The following is a 17,794-nucleotide window of genomic DNA, read 5'->3' as shown; positions in this document are numbered from 1 at the left end:
AAAAAAAGTATATTCTACAACTATCAACTATGAATGAATTATTTTCAAATCCTGCTTTTGGTGTGAATGAACAACCGCTCACTAAGCTGAGCGCAGCGACTCAAAGAAGCTTATATATGTTATTTGTGGCTAGCACAGCATTCAGATTTTCATTTGTGCTTTCAACCATTCTGTTGACAACAGACAATCTTTCTTTCTTCTATTTTGTACAAAAACAGTGCCTGCTGAACCAAATTCCTCTGACGTTAACTCCAGTAAGAAAAGAGCTTTCAACCAAAGACAGATAGATTTTTAGAAGTTTAGAATTTATTCATAACGCAGATTGATGATCTTTTCTCAAATGGCAGCTTCGGGAGAAAGTATCTTCATGTGGCTTTTTCCTTTTTAAATCATCCTGCCAGTAAGTTTCAAAGATATTGTCCGGAAAAGAGCTGCAACAAATCTCAGTTATACATGGTGGGTCTTGATCCAACTAAGTAAAATACAGCAATCTACATTCCATGAGTTTCCTAAAATCTCAACCTATGTCTTCAGCTTCCCTTTGAGAACAGTAAGGCATAAACTCTGATTTAACATGGTTGGAAACAGCTGTTTTTCCTCCTCACTCCCAGCTATTGGGGACATTACCACTACTTTTGGCATCACATTTGTTGATACTGTACATACACTCCATTACAACACCTCTGTCCTCACATTTAAACTAAACGGATTAAGTGTGGTTGTCTTCGTATCTCAGAGAGAATACAACTCTCTAAAAGAGATGGTTAGCTAAGGTTCAACAAGGTAGTCATCACATCTTGATTGCTGCAACATCCCCTTCTCTAGCCTTGACAAATGCCCACTCACTCTGCTCAAGCTCTCAAAAACACAATCGAAGAATCAGAATCTGACTGACAAGTCCCTCCCATTTGTCTCATTTCTTTTCTCGGGTTATCTTCCTACTCCCTTCCCACTCAATGCTAAAATACGAGTTAACTTACCTAATCCTACTCCGAAGAACAACTTCATTAAGATTGAGTTAGTACTCAACCACTCAGGACCCTACCATCAAATTTTCACAGCTGTACCTTCCGGAGTTTTATTAGATGAATCCCATCTAGGAGATGATACAGATAGGATAAGAAAAGATTTGTCTGAGCCACATTTTAGTCTTCTGTCACAGTTTTGTTTATTCTCGGTCTTTAAAAAAAATCCTTAAGTACACAGTTTTCAAAAACTCGGTTATCACCAATTTAAACAGAAACTCAAGTTATGATCTCCATAGATAATGTAACTGTATAATGTTAAGTGATATATACAGAGAAAATAACAGTGAGTATATGCATAAACTTGTGCTTTAAAAAACATTTCAAAAAAAAAAAAGAATACAAACAAATGGAACAGTTTGCCCACTATATATCAGTGATGAGACCACTTCTCTGTGTACCTACAGCCCTAAGCAGTTTTTTTTTTTTTAATTTGCAAACATTAGTATAAACACTACTTACATTACACTTGTATCCACAAGATCTCAGTCTCAAGACTTAAGCTGTATTTCTGGAACACCTGTCAGTGTGTGTACTGTTCTCCGAGTATTATCAGCAAGGCCTTTTTGATGTTCAACGCACACACAAAAACCCAAATAAAAAGTATAATTGGAAATTTTACCATTGTTTGCGTTTCACTTTCCCATGCAATATATTGACTACATGAATAATTTCTCCTGATTTAAGAAAGCATTTGTGAAAGTGAGGGGACACAGCAGGACAGCTGATCTGAACTGGCCACAGGGCATCACGCACAGGAAGAAAAGCCAGGAAAGTGCCCTTGAGAGTGATGGTGTTTATATTCCCAAGAAACTGTAACATATGAGGTGCCTCGCTTTCCTATAACTGGCTGAATACCAGTCTGATGATTGAAAGTACTAAATGGATTTCCCTTTTTTCCTTGCTTACAGACACAGCTTTTGCTTTACCTAGCAAACTTTTTTTAAGATAAAAAACTTACCAGAATATAGATCCTTCCATTGTCACCTTTTATGGTGAATCTAAATGTGCTTTTAGCAGAGGACAATTCCACAAGACACTGAGCAACCACGCTCTGTATGAATTGAGACCTGTTTAAAGAATTAAATGCATTGTACATTTTAATGGCAACTACACAGGTAAGGTCATTCATACCAATGCAGTGCAAGTATGAGCAACTTCATACCGTCAATTCCACTATAATCTTACTATGCATTTTTATAAAGAAATTGAGTTTCTTTATCTTCCTCTCCACCAAAACCACTTTCTACCTCCTGCAACAGGAACTATTTAACAGATCAGCAGTCTAAATTGCTCCATATCCCTTACTTTAACCAACGCCAAGCATCAAATGATGAGTAAACGCTTTTCCTTATACTTTATACATAAAAACACAAAGTTCAGAAAAATGTACATACTCAAGATAGAAAGACCAATGACTAATGCAAAGTATATAATACAAGATAAGCGGATCAAGTTCTGTGCCATCTTAGCTACAAATTGAATTACTTGAGAATCTAAAAGCCCAACTTCCAATGAAACATTACAAGCTTATTTCACTCTACATAATAATCTTCAGTTTCAATAATTAGTCACCAAATGCCATGAAAACTTAAATAATTCAAGTTTTTTATTTTTGTTTATTGGCTGAACAGTGAAATACTGCAACAAATTGTAATCTCCTTATTATACACACAAACAAAATTATGCATGAGTGAATACAGAGTACATTACCTTTAAAATGCAGCACTTTGTTATACTTAAAAATTTCAATATTAAAATTTTACTAGGTTGCTAGCATCCTTTCCAGAATATAAAAAACTAAGCAACTTATCTGATTTTTATTTATTTATTTTTTTTTTTTTACCTTGGTATTGTGCTGAAGCTTTCCTCAGATGGCCAAATAATCACCTCAGTGACATAGTATTTAACAGTATCTAAAATGAAAAACACCTTTAAAGAATGAAGACTTTTACTTTTTTTTTTTTACAAATAGACTGTAAGTCACAGTATCATTGTATTTAATTACACTATAATTAGTTTCTTGTTCCACAGTCAATTAAGATGTGCAGCATGTGATCAAATTCCTGCTTGGGTCTGTGGGAGAAGTATCTCATAAAAGAAAACATTGCTGATTGTGTAATTATTTCAGAGCAGCATTCTAGTAGTCTATCATTCACACTGATCCCTGTTTAACAGTAGGAACAATCACCTTGAAACAAAGCATGCAAGAACCCAAACACCTGGACTGAAATGTCTTAAATACTGATGTTTACTGGTGTCAATTAACTCCTGTCCACTATGCACTGCTATCAAGAAAAACCTGTAAGACATAGTGAAAAAAACTTTCCTAAATTTCTGAGATCAGCATAGCTTACATAGTATTTTAGTACCCTCTGCTGCTCAGTAATGCTGCAGCGAACCACAAGAGTTTTAGTAACATTACCCACGGGCATCATTTTCTTTGCTCAAAGAGGCAGGGTAAACTCTCTTTCCAAAAACTGCACTAACATAATGTTAATATATGAAACACACATTCCAAGTTTCAATGTGCTTTCAAAAAGCTCCAGTAAGACATTCTTTTAACACCAAATGGAAGTGTTTTGAGTTCAGAATTTAGACTTCATCAAGAATGTCAACAACTATCACATCGAAGCTCCAAGCCTAGGCTACACACACAGCCTAACCAAATAGCAAGCAGAAAAGGTTACATATACAAAGAACTTAATTCCAACAAGCCTTAACATATGAGCAATAGCAAAGATTCATCAGTTCCATAAATTTCAAGAGTAGAATGGATTGCCTCATTTGACAGCTGTCCAGAAACACCATAAAAACTGGATGAAAATAAGCTTCTCTGCTCACAGCAAGGAAATCGGAACCAGACAGTCTTTAAAGTCCCTTCTAACCCAATCCATTCTATGATTCTCAGTAAGACACTTAATCCTGTTTTAACGATTCTAATGGCTTGCCAACTCCACTCCTTGTCTTGATAAGTATTATAGTTCATTTAATTATCCTCACTGTTAAGAAATTGTATGTTACCTCTGAGCTAATTCTAGCCTGCTCCATGCTGTGCCCTGTCCAAGAAGGCTTACTCTAAGCAAAGAATAGGTTCCACTGCTGCAAAAGGCATTGGGAATTGAGAAGATGTTTACACACAGAAATAGAAGGTGGGAATTCCCCCTCCCCCTGCCAAAAAAAAGCTAAGCATATATTGGAATAGAGGTGGGGAAAAGAACATATTTGTGTCTGTCCTTTAAATTCTCCATAAAGTTCCTACTGCTGATGAAATACGCTGAAAGCAACCAACAAGCTTTCTAACTCCACCAAAACATAGAGTCCAGAACAATTCCCTGCATGTCTACACTGTTTCCCGTTTCCTCTACCAATGATCACATCAACTATGGATTGCTAGAGTTGTCTGAAGACTTAGATGAGGGCACTAATTCGTGAGGATCTGTAAAGATCTTTTCTAGCCCCTGATTTTGCAAAGTCTTACAACTTGCTTTGTAGGATTTCAAATGTCTTACCTTAAAAGCACTTTTCTTAGTGCTTGTATTTTTTAGATCTTTGTACAGAATAACCACTCAAACTTCTGTCTTCTGTCTCCTCATGACTAATTTCTGAAACAGGCTTTGCATTTCCTGCTACATTTTTATATTCTCTGAACTGAGATGGACTCACACATCTGCAGTAGCGCAGAGGGAGAACGAAAGAAAAAAATCCTGCTAGAAACAGTCCTATCACCACTGCTTATCTCTCTGTTAAAAATGGCATTTGGAGGAACATCTTCTGAATGCTTCAGGTAAGCCTTAAATACTCAATGTCACAACTGCTTTTAGAAAATCAAGAATCTCACAATTTCATCATCAAATGATGTGAGACTTCCTTTTCATGAAACCAGACTTGCTATTAGCAATAACAGTTAACAAAGCACTAGAAGCTTAAGATAAGTTAAGAATTAACCTTTCCATCATTCTGTATGACTGACAACAAAAGAAACGATCTGCAATTTTTCAGGTCTCCTGTTTGACTGGGACTGCTACTAAACTGGAACAATGCTTCCCATCTTTCAAAGCTTTAGAATTAACCAAATACGCCACAAAAACCAAAACAAGGAACATCCCTGCAGTAAGTCATTAGCTCAAGGTCTCACAGAGAGAGCAATTCTAGGAAGGAATGACACAAATACACTGCCACCAGCATTACATTTTTTCTGATAAACAACATTCCTCTGAAGTTTTTAACCTGTGATGCTCATTAGCTGATGCAGGCAAGTATAGTTAAGATTACACACGCAATACCTGATGATACTGTTTCTCCCAGTGTTGTCTTGCAGCGCTCACAAATTACTCTGGTATTTTCCTTTGATTTCTGTAGGACAAAGAAACACCTTTTAAATGCTGCTCAGTTATTCTGAAAAAGAACTGTATAATTTTAACATACTCCCAGAAATGTATAGTGAACTTTGTACTTTAGTCTGCTCCCCTTATGTTCACATATACAAAGATGTGCATTTACTACTTCAGTCCTCTACACTTTGACATGCTTTAAAGCTTCATACCAATTTTTAAATCTGGCAGTATTACCAATCACATAGGACAACCTACATCAGATAACAAGAGAATCTCATAATATTCAGTGACTGTACGATAAAGCAATGAGGTAAATTCAATTTTGATAAAGGCAAAATAATGCACACAAGAACTATTTCTAATTATATATACAAAATACTAGGCTGTAAAATGACTACCTGTTACAGTCAGAAAGATTAGCGCAGTGGAAAGGCAGTAGAGAAGTGGAATGGCAAAAGGGACAAACAGGAAAGGAATGCTCTCCCATCTCTGAGGATCTAGGCTCACGGGGAAAAAAATCCCCAAGGGAGGGATCTCCAACCAAAGAGCCTTCCCCAGAGCAGTCGGCCCTTAAATGGGGGGGTATAAGAGAGGTGCAGCCAGGCTCCACCCCTTCCAGTTCACACAGCTGAGTTGCCTTCACCTGTGCTCCCAGGCTGACTGGGTCCTTTCCCCAGGGGATCATTCAGTGGTTCAGGCTGTGACTCAACAGCTCCCATACGCTACCATCACTCAGTAGAAAGTTTTAGCCATTGTGGACAGGATTGTAGGAATAACCAGTTTAATGCTCAGCAGAGTAGAAAAGGTCTATAGAGTATGCAGAATTACTAGGAAAGAACTACAGAATACAACGTATTATGGTATTTCAGAAAGGCGATGTGGATTCAGCTCTATTCTACTAATTCCAGCGTTCATATTTAAACTCATTATCAGTAGATGGATACAAGTAAGCACAACTCCTACTTTAACATAAAATATAAACTCCAGAATCAGTTCTGTGGCAGATTATTAGCCTGGCTGTAGCACAGTACAACTCTGATCCAGAATTAACATGTGTAAGCAAACACAATGATGTTCCTGAATTAAAAAACCTTTCTGGAACTAAAAATTCTGGAATCTAATGAGAAGACCTCTAAAGTGTCTTTGTACAAATACTTTCATAATTGTTAACTCAATACACAGTGTATAAGAATACCAATGTGCAGTTGAATAACTACTGCCTTACAGGCTTGGTAAAGTCCAAACAAGTCACAACCAACTTAAGAAATCATACCACAGGATTTGCCTACATAAGACTGTCTAAATTTAAAGCAAATTAAATTAGAGTATTGCCACTCTGCATTTATCTTTTTCTGCAGCCTAAGAGATGCCTACAGTTCCTATACATTCCAACTGGAGAGAATACACACGCATCTCTTGGGAAGAATGGTTTATATTCATTGCCACCACTACAGTCTTCAAATTTTAAAATGTGTGATGCAAGACAGTTCTCGTGGACTTCTGTCCAGATCACAAGTTGGTAACTTGTGGCCTATCACATTACAGAATTTAAAAAAAAAAATTGTATAAAATGCATCCTATAGTCTTAGGTACACTTTTCATCTTCTGAAGGAAAATGCTGAGTTACGTCCGTTACAGATTCCCACTCCTCATAAACCAGGAGTCCATAAAGCTCAAGGGAGAGCTCTACAGCCTCTATGAAAGCTTCAGAGAGCTATGTCAGAAGTGCAGCCCCCTTGTTATGAAGATCACAAAAAACATCTGGTTCATATTTACAGTTATTCCCTTTCCTAATCCCTGCTCTCAAACATACACAGAATATTTTCCTAATGTGAAGAGCAAAGCTAAGGAAACTGTCTTTTGTGAGAAAGAGTATTGAGGATGGTACAAAAACTGCACAGTAAACTGTATATATGCAGCACTTCTGTGAAAGCTACAACTCAGATGTTTTTTCCTGACTATGGTTACAGGTACTAGCTGAGAACTGTGCAGTACTGTACCTATAAACCACCACTAACTCACTGCACCAAGCTTCAGCAGAAAAAGCAATCCCTTTAGCTAGACTAATTAAATCAATATATCTATTTGATAACTTGTAGCTGCTGGCAACCTGCAGTGGATCACCAGCCCAGTATTTTCTGCTTCCATTCCTAAAGATCCCTGATCCGGCATCAGGGAAAAATATTTTCCCCAAGAGATACTATTAGGATGCTGCAGAACCATGTGACATTTAAAAAACTATGTTACACTGGAAGACTAATAGATGTGAGAAATATGTTTGCGATGGAAGGATGCTGTCTTGGTCCCACAGGAGGCTGGAAAAGATTGTTTAAGCATATCTAGTATATTCCTGCTACTATTTTGGTCATACGCAAACACTTTCCAAAGAACTGCAATGCAATTAAAAAAGAACTTTCATACTGAGACAAACCGCAGTGGTATTCTCTAAAATGAGAACATTTATGCCAATAGTAATCTATCTTGTTTCTATTCCTCTCATATTATGGAAGAATTTTCTGTTTCAGTATGAGGGCTTTTTCCCTTATTAATCCAGCTTCTGCCTGATCTTACAGTTTTCTGCTCATTTCCTTGGCAACTGAGCGATGCTAGAAATATGAAAACATGGAAATTGGAATTCAGTGTAAGCCTGAAAGATGTAAAAAGAAGGATTTGACACAAACAAGGAAAGAATTCTCAACTTCTAAACAAGAAAGCCGATCTGAAGATTCATCGCACTAAATTAGTATTGTAAGTTTCTGACAGAAAACAGCCTCCTCCCTCATTCAAAGTTCTGTTATTATTCTGGTTTGACCCATATCTCAGTAACATTTTTGTCCCGTATCTTTTTTATTATGTTTCTGCCTGAAAGGCAACATTTCCCTGTCAAACGTTTCTTTAATTGATTTTAAAAGTACGCTGGGCAGACTGCTCCTCTTTCTCTGGGCTGCAGTATGAATTCCATAGACACTGCCTCTTCCCATCTTTGTTCCCATTGTTCCATGATCCCTTTTGAAACTACTGAAATGTGAGATAATTAATTTTGGGAACCTCTGGCAGAGGCATTGTCCTCTTGGAAATTCAAGATCTTCTACTTATCCACCTTCTTAAGAATACTTATTTGACAATTGAAGTTATGTCTTCTAACTCCAAGAGCTAATCCAGATTAATCTGCTTCTCTCATGCTGAAATCCTTTCAGGATACCAGTTCTTGTATTCCCTTCCCCAAATTCTGCTTTTCAAAGAACAACGGAACAAGACTAGAGAGACCATAGCTTCAGGACTTGCAGATACAGACAGGAGTACAGTACTGTTCTCAAAACAGATGGCTCACTTGGATGCCATCACACCATTGGCAACTGATCTGCTGGAATCCTGGTGATTTAAAAAGAAGATAATACAAATCCCTTACAACGGTAAACAGCAGCACTGTATAAGAATCAGGGCCTCTGACGTTACTTTCAATAGATGAAGAATTTGGTGCAGGGAATCTGCATATCAGCTGTTACAGACACACAAGGCAGTAACAGTTTCCAAAACTGCTGAAGAACTTCAAACTATTAGGTTTAACACATAGTATGGGACTGATCTGCAGGATAAGTCTTAGCACAAATACAGGCAAGCTGTACACTAACGGAAAAGATTTTATGGAAATGCAAGCTAAAATCACTTGATGCTCTTTTGGTGGCAGAAGTAATTATTGCTCAGACTTTTATGAGTGCTGGATTTCCAAGACAAGTAAAGCAATCATCATATTTCCTCATCTCACTACTGAAACAACAGTATCAGCCTACACTTTTTTTTTTTCCTGAACAACAACAAATTTTGATGTTTCTAAGCCAAATGGTAGCCCTATTCCTTCAGACTCAGCTGATGGATATCTCCTCCTGGAACACTTTACAGAAGTCACCTTCAGCAGTTACAGTCTGGAATGGCAGATCCTTTTTACCAAAGGGCCCTCAAATAAGCACAGCATTTTTCTTTCATTCTGCCAGCATAAAGGAGCTATATCTCAAACACATTCTGATTTTTTTTAAATCTTACTAAAACAAAACAAAACATAAAACCCACACTTTCCTTTGATCATATTTGTAGTTATACATCCAGTCATATTTGAAGAAAAAAAGCACTGCTACTCTCGTTTTCTCCTTTTGCTTTGTTTCACTGTCCCTTGACAAACACCTAACCAATCACAGTTATGATCTGAATAAATGTTGATGTTCTCCACTGAGGATATTTTTCTGGGGGAAAGGGGAATACTTGGTTCCAGAACTATACTGTTCATACCCAGGTCAGTGTCATGACACAGTGCATGTACTGTCTGGCTTCTCTGCAGCTGAATGCCAACAACCCTGTCTGACCTTCAAAACACCCTTGTAATACTTGTAAGTTAAATAAGCCAGTGATAAAAATGTGTTTCACAAGGAAAAAAATTCAAATACATTCCCTTAAGAATTATTAAAACAAACTACTTTACCAAGGTAGAGTCATTCTGAGAAGTGTGACGTTCAGTCTCTGAGCTGCACTTCAGATATTCAGGCACACATGATTCATTTCTTGAATTCAACAGGAGAAAAGTCTCTCCAAGAAAACAGTCATCATGCTGAGGGTGCAAAGTGCTTCTTGCAAACGGATTAGGGTGACAACACCACTCTTCTACTAAAGCACTCCAGTTTTCACTTGGTAGAGGAAGAACTCTGAGAAATTTCCTAACAGAGAAAAAGAAATATTTTCATATGCTATTTCCTAAGACACTAACAAAGAGACTGGACTCCTTACAAGAAGGAAAGAAAAAACTACAGCACTTTCTCCAAAAGGAGGTACTTGACTCTCCTTTCAGTCAAAGATACTTTCTTTGGATGAATTCTGAGAAAGCGATGGCCAAGTGTTTCCTGCCAAGTTTGTGATGAAGCTTTTCCCACGGGTGAATCTTCAATGATTATACAGCAGAATTTGGCATAACTTCCTTGTAACTAATCACATGGTAAAAATAAAACAGATCTACTCAGTCAAGAAAAATATAACAATGGAGATTATGCAGTTATTTTAATTACTGCAAAATTTCCTTGCACCAAGCTTTAATATATACAAGGAAACAAAGGAAAAACAAAAAAAAAAGCTGCCACAGAATGTCTTTCAAAGCCTCTCAAAGTCAGAGACTTCAAAACAAAGCTAAATCCTGACAAAAATACCACAGTGTGTATCCATTAAAAAGAAAAAAGGATGAAACAATGCATTCTTAATTTAGATTCAGATTCAAGTTTCAAAACACACACACCAAAAAAAAAAAAATCCACAAAAAAAACAACAAAACAAAACCACCAACAAACCCACTAAATCAAATCCTCTTCTCCTGGGCTACTATATGGACCAAGATGTCCATATAGCAATGCCACAGGCAATACCACACTTTGTGTCCTGTATCTATTTTGTTTTTAACTTCCTTTCTTTGGTTACCTGCAGTGACTGAGTATTTTAAAAGCCAAACTGTTGAAGCATTGTTTTCAGTTGTAGAACACCCTCTGATAGCTGGAATAAATGCATGTGACTATATAAATACTACCTTAGTCATTATGCTCAGTAGTTAGTAGCTTCTGCTTGGAGTTCCGATAACCATTCTGTGGCCTCACCACACGTGATTTTATTAAGAATTTAAAAGCACTGATGAATACTGTCCACATATTTACATTTGCTTTAATCCATGTCTTCTAGGAAACTGCTGCGTTGGGAAAAAATTCTGCCTCTTTATCAAAATAACAGACAATAGCTTTAAGTGCATGTTCTACAACAATTTTCTACATGCGGTTTGTCACAATGTTTTGTTATCTGTCTGGTTTCTTCGAGTGTTTTACTCTTGCTCTCATATTTTGTCTGTTCTTGCCCAAACTCCTCACACATCATTCCTTGATTCCACTCCTAGTTGAAAACTTGCAAATACAATCTCACTTTGCAAGTCATCAGAGAACTAATGAGAACTAATGAGACAGCAATTAGACACCCTCCTGTTCTTGCATTTCAGAGACTGCTCCTTTCTGAAGATGCCTGTTTTCCCACTGCAGTTCACTGTGCTTTCTGTATTGTTGAGTGAGTCAAAGAAAAACTTTGTATAGCCTTCCTTATTTCTGCATCTGCAATACATTTCAAACTGTGCTTGCCCCATCTGCAGGTGGAACCTGGAATAACTGGTATTCCTGCCCAGCTTTAGCATTATGAGTAACATCCCGGACTTCACTCTTTGTAGTTTTATGTATCAGCAGAGATATTATCAAGGTTCAGATGGAGGTCTAAAGACTGATTATTCTTCCCAGTTGTATACAGTTAGTGCTAACACCTGGACTAACACTAAAAAAGGTTTTCATTCCTTCTATTATTCCTCATATCACAGCAATAAAAAGGTGATATTGCTCAGCAATACTTTTTAAAGTGTTGAAGAAGGGGGGAGGAAAAACAACAAAAAAACTTAGGCTGCAGATCAATGCTGTCCAGTTTCTTTACATTACTCTTTCTTTACCCTCATAGCCTGGAGCTTTGTAAATTGCATCAAGGTTTTGAATTCTCACCAAACAAAAAGCAATTACTCTGATCAGTGAGAAGTTCCTTAACAGGTTCCTCCCAACTAAGCTGTACAGAAAATATAACTTTTCCACTTTATTTTAGGCTTTCACCATTCAGATTTGAGAAGCCTTATTCTAGATCCTGTCTCTAGAACTGGAAAAATGTTAACACTTACTTGAAAGTAGCTTTCCAGGAAACAACAACAATAAAAAAAGAAGCCTGAAGTCTACCAGGTGCTGACTCCCTTAAAGCTGCTAAATACAATAATAATAAACTCTAGCCTGTAAATAAAACTTACAACCTTGATAACTAATAGCTAAGTTTCTGCTTTAAGGTAGTTATACAGTCAGAGAGAAATTAAGAAACACAGTCTCCTTTTGAAAGCATCTAATAAACCTAAACCTCCCTTCAGAGAATAGCTCTGTCTCCAAACAGAAAATCTAGGTGCTTAAGTTTTAAAAAGCTTAAAGTTAGGCACTAGTCTAAGACAGTTGCAGTAATGGGCTTCCTTGCTAAGGTGAGGATTTGGTCATAGAGATTCTTGTAAAACCACATTAGCATAAACATTCTCTATCATCATTATTAATTCATATTTAAGCAGCCAATCCCATCATCCTATTTATTGAAAATGCCTCAAACAAAAAGTAAAGCAGACAGTAAAAATTATTATTTAACTCTTCAGTTCTAGAGAGGAAGAAAAGATAGGAGATCCAGCTGGATTCCTTTAGGAGCAGCCATCTTTTTGGAAAGACCAACTTGACAGCTGTCAAGCCTAAAGCTATTATTAAATGAAAAGTCCAATTGGAAGACTTCTCCTACAATCAGTTTTTCAGTAGAATACTTGTGTAGTAAAGTTGCTCAGGCTTGGGACTAATTAAAACAGTAATTTCTTAATAGTCAATTTCTAAATATTATTTTTTGCAACATACAGCCTTTCATACATTACAAAGTCTTAGAGAATTATTTTGCCTATGAGCTACACTCACACTGTATGTATAACTGTAAGGAGAAAAAGAGGAAAATACCTCAAGTTCTTTGCAACTGTTAAAATTATGGAGGAAAAAAAAAACCTAACCACTTCCTCTAATGTGAGAATAACATGGAAGAAGCAGAGAGCATAAGCCTTATGCCTGAAGAGCCATCAAGACTCCCAAAGGAGACAGACTAATCCAGCGGATCTCAGAAAACAGAGGGAATAACAAAAACTGAACTGAAAACTCCCATCCAATCCATTTCCCTGTCTCAAGAAAGCATTGACAACACTTAAACCATTCCAGACATACTTTGCTCATCTACTCTTCAAAGCAATAGACATTGCAGACTTCCTATCTCTAGTGGTAAAAAAACAAGCTTTAGAGTACATTTTTTCATTTCAACCTAAAATCCTCTTGCTTCAGCTAAAGACCATAACTAGCACTGTTGCAGCAACTATGCGCACGCTAGGTGACTCTTATGTCTCCTAGGAGACGTCTAAACTAAATTCCATTTCTTTCAATTTCTTTGTAAAGATACCTTTTCTAGATATCAGGTTGATCTTATTACAGACACTTTTCAAGCAATACACAGTTTATTAAGCTCTCTCCTACAAAGTTATTCAACTTCTTTTCAATCCCATCACCTGTGTTCTCATTAGCAAGGTCTCTGGACTATGCAGCAAACAACAAACAATTTTTATTTCTGAAAGTATTGTCTTTTTTGGAAGAACAGGAGTGGTAAAACAGAAACTGACACACTGGCAGCTCTAACCTTCTATTCTTACCCAAGTCAGTATAGTTTAGAGATAACATTCAAGGGGGTCAGAGGTCTTCTGCAAGGAGAAATGTTTTACGTGTGATGTATTATGATGTCCTTTTTTTTTTTTCCTTTCTAAAAATTCAAATTATGTTACACTGTAGGATGTGGAACCAAAGTATGTAAATTCCACGCGTAAGAATTTGGTGCGCTGAAATTCAGGAAAATACCCATTCCAAGATGAAAATATAGAAGGTACAAGATCTTTTGAAAGCAAATGCTTTTTGACTAGAAATTACAAGTTTCATTACCCTATAAATGTATCAAAGGCTTACTGCTAGACTTTCTGATGAGACATTTCATCAGACAAAGCCCAAGACCCTCCCTCTTTTATGTTCAGGCCAACCATAAATTTTTATGTATGACAAAAAAAAAAAAAAGACATGACTGATTTACATTTGCATTACCATTTTGAGTATTAGGAGTGACACAGATCATAAAAGGCTGCAAGTGTGTCTCTAACACTTTATACATATCCAGCTGAAGCTGTCAAAATTCTTCATCACAAGATCCAGAAAATGCAGCAGCTTTTTATTAAAATTCTCATTCACTCTGCAGACTACCTGGTTTTCTGCAAGGCTTTTGACAAGGTCCCACGTAACGTTCTTATCTCCGAATTGGAGATATGGGATCAAAAAGTGGACCAATGGATAAGGAATTGGCTGGAAAGTCACAGCCAGAGGGTTGTGATCAATGGCTCTATGTCCAGGTGGAGGTCAGTCACAAGCCACATTCCTCAGCGGGCCCATCTTGGGACCAGTAATCTTTAACATCTTTATCAGTGACATAAATAATAAGACTGAGCAAGTTTGTGGACTGCACCTAGCTCAGAGACGCAGTTGTTACAACAGATGGAACAAATGACATCTAAAGGGACCTGAAGAAATTTGAAAGGTGGGCCCATGTGAACCTAATGAGGTTCAATAAGGCCACGCGCAAGATGCTGTACCTGGGTTAGGGCAATCCTAAATATTTATAAAGACTGGAAGAACTCACTGAGAGCAGCCCTGTGGAGGACTTTGGGGTCCTAGTAGATGAAAAACTTAGCATGAGAAAGTATAGTGTGCTTGTACCCTGGAAGGCCAACAGTATCCTGAGATGCCTCAAAAGAAGGGCGGCCGGGAGACTGAGGGAAGTGATTGTCCCCATTTGCTCTGCCCCATTTGGAGTACTGTGCCCAGACCTGGGGCACCAGTACAGGAAGAATGTAGGACTGATCCAGAGGAGGACCAAAAGGATGATAAAAGGGCTGGATCACCATCCAGTGAAGAAAGGCTGAGGGACCTGCACTTGTTTAACTTGGAGGAGAGAAGGCTTCAGGAAGACCTCACTGTGGCTTTCCAGTACTTGAAGGGAGCTTACAAGGAGAAGAAAAACCAACTTTTTACATGGATGGATAGTAACAGCACAAGAAGAGACAGTTTTCAACTATAAGAGGAGAGATTTAGATTAGATGTTCAAGAGAAGTTTTTCACTGAGAAGGTGGTGAGGCACCAACACAGACTGCCCAAAGAGGTTGCGAATGCCTCATTGCAATGCTACAATGCAATGGAAAGCACAGCAAAAATAGCAGAACAGCAAAGTCCTATGCTATAGCAAGTGAGAATATGAGAATAAGCCTAAATGCAGCAGCCACAGACACAAAGGAAAAAAAAAATATATGCTCACCTTTAGAAGGACTCAAGTAGGCAGGGATCTCCAGTGAGATACCCTTACCTCCACTGCCAACCCTTAAATGAGGTCTGGAGAAGGAGGAGGGGTTCGATCCTGGCTCCACCCCTTCCAGTCACTCAGATACATTGCATGCACCTGAGTTCCTCTGGGTTGGTCCTGCTTTCCCACCCATTTCAAGCCATGACTTAGCATTTCCTCTACACTCATCTCTGGAGATGTTTGATGACAGACTGGATGGAGACCTGAGCAGCCCAATCTAGCACCTGATTTAGTGGCTAGCAGCCTTGCCTATGGGAGGGGGGTTTGAACTAGACTATCTTTGAGATCCTTTCCAACTCAAGACATTCTATGATTCATTCATTCTGTTTCACTTTGTAAGGAGTAGAGAAGGTCAAGTCATATAGCTAAGAAACAGCTCCTGTACTTCCCAAATTCAGCATTTCTAAAGTAATGTGGAAGCCAGCTTTGCTTAAAAGATAGAAGAATAGAGCTGCTGACAACACCTCCATCCTGGCCAGCTACTCTGTAACAACAGCACAGTGACTGAAGAAAATTCATAACAGAGTGGTCAGAACTGAAAAGGATCCCTTAAAGTACACAGGAAGAAAGAAGTCTAGGTTACAATTTTCACAGAATCGTTTTGAGTTGGAAGGGACTGTTAAAGGCCAACTCCTCTGCAACAAACAGAATCCCTTAGATACAGCAGAGCTGTCAGCTAAACATAGACTATGAGTATTTTCAAATCAGTGAAAATTAAAAATGTGTTGAACTTTTTATTTGCAATATTTGCAATTCAAAATATTTCAGCGTTTTGTTTTTATGCACAGCAAAGTCCAGCCACAAAAAGAAATGTCTCTTTTGAGGCACCGCAGACAACCAGAAAGAGAATTCAGGTTTCCCACCTTGCAGGGCAATGTACCATATGCTGTTAGTTAGCTATTTCTATCTTCTAAGCCAAAATGAATAAATAAATAAATAAAAGTTGTTTCAGATAATTTTGATTTTAGTCATCTGTAGAAGTGTCTCCAGGTATTCTCAACTAACAAGTTCAAAATTAACATCTTTTAACTATTTAAGTAGAGAAAATAATACAAACACCAATCAGTGTGGCAGTTACTGACATAAGTGTAAGATACTACAGTGCTTACCGTTCTTTTACTATGATGTCACCACAGGACTGGCAGTAAAAGTTGTAATTCTTCTGTGGTTTCAGGCTTTCCCTCAGATTATAAACCAATTCTACAAACAAAAAAAAAAAAGAGAAGACAGTAATCTTCAAGGTCGGGCAAAGTTTTCACTTATACACAAAAAATCTTTCCAAGAACTTTACTCTTAAGCAAGATAAGAATCTAAAAAACAAAGCAAAACAGTGACATTCTAAACACAACCTTAATTTATTTACCTGTAGAAACAAGTAATGAGATTTTGGATAAAGTTTCCACCTCCACCTCATGCCCCATATTGCAGGACAGGAATTTAGTTTGTGAGTAACTGTTTTAACTGCGTGTACTCTCTCAGTTGGAGGAGCTGAGTATCATTACAGAGATTGTACAAACTAAAATTCAATGCTTCTATTGTGCAAAGATCATAGAAACGTAGAATGGCCTGGGTTGAAAAGGACCACAATGATCATCTAGTTTCAACCCTCTGATATGGGCAGGGTCACCAACCACCAGACCAGGCTGCCCAGAGCCACATCCAGCCTGGCCTATTAGTAAGAGTCTCTGCCATATGATGGTACTTCCCAATACACAACAAAAAATATCTGGGTGCTTAAAAAAAAGGAAAAAAAGAAAAAAAAGCAGTAGTCTTCAATTCTCAGCCAGGTAAGATACGCTATGATGGTGGTACCACTCAAAGAACAGACAAAGGACAGTCGGCAATACCCTCTACAGGTCAGTAAAGAGAACGCAGTCTCAGGAGACAGCTCAAATAGCTTAAAATACAAGCTTCTAAATTAAAAAAATGACTACAAAAGCATCCAGAGAACAACAATTAATATTAGGCAGAAGAAAAAGTGTAAGCCTAACTCTATGCATAAACAGGCTTTCTGACATCAAAGTATATTCTCAGCAAAGGTAGCTGGTATTTTAGAATTGGGTAGCACCTAAGAGCATTCCAGATACATAAGAAACAAGTTTCGCAAGCTTATATAAAACATAAAACTTATATAAACACACTTATATAAACGGCCATTGCCAACTTTTGCATTATAGCCAGAATGAGTCATATTACTGCATTTTTAGCAACTAAATGTGTAATAGAAGAGGGAAAACATGGGCAGGGAGTCGAACACAGCTCTTAAACTCCCACGCAGAAGTTACTCAGCAAACTTCCCTCTCTGCGTCACCTCACGCAGTTTTGCTTTTTAGAGCAGACCGCTGCCGATGCGCTCAGAAGCCGTGACTGTCGGCA

General features: G+C 37.7%; 1 protein-coding gene across 1 annotated transcript in view; it reads right to left on the bottom strand.

Moving 5' to 3' along the window:
* Window positions 1–16,832, bottom strand: part of UBE3D (ubiquitin protein ligase E3D) — a 74,434-nt gene extending 57,602 nt beyond the window's left edge. Inside the window, exons 1-6 of the mRNA XM_031552239.1 lie at window positions 16,782–16,832; window positions 16,528–16,652; window positions 9,837–10,068; window positions 5,312–5,381; window positions 2,872–2,941; window positions 1,987–2,095 (exon numbers count right to left, since the gene is read on the bottom strand). Coding sequence (XP_031408099.1) covers window positions 1,987–2,095; window positions 2,872–2,941; window positions 5,312–5,381; window positions 9,837–10,068; window positions 16,528–16,652; window positions 16,782–16,832 — 657 coding nt within the window. The remainder of the gene's footprint in view (window positions 1–1,986; window positions 2,096–2,871; window positions 2,942–5,311; window positions 5,382–9,836; window positions 10,069–16,527; window positions 16,653–16,781) is intronic.
* Window positions 16,833–17,794: the final 962 nt, after the last annotated feature.

The sequence above is a fragment of the Meleagris gallopavo genome, chromosome 2 (assembly GCF_000146605.3).
Source record: "Meleagris gallopavo isolate NT-WF06-2002-E0010 breed Aviagen turkey brand Nicholas breeding stock chromosome 2, Turkey_5.1, whole genome shotgun sequence".
NCBI lineage: Eukaryota > Metazoa > Chordata > Aves > Galliformes > Phasianidae > Meleagris > Meleagris gallopavo.
The sequence above is the reverse complement of the archived record's forward strand: the minus strand, read 5'-3'. Positions and strand labels throughout refer to the sequence as shown.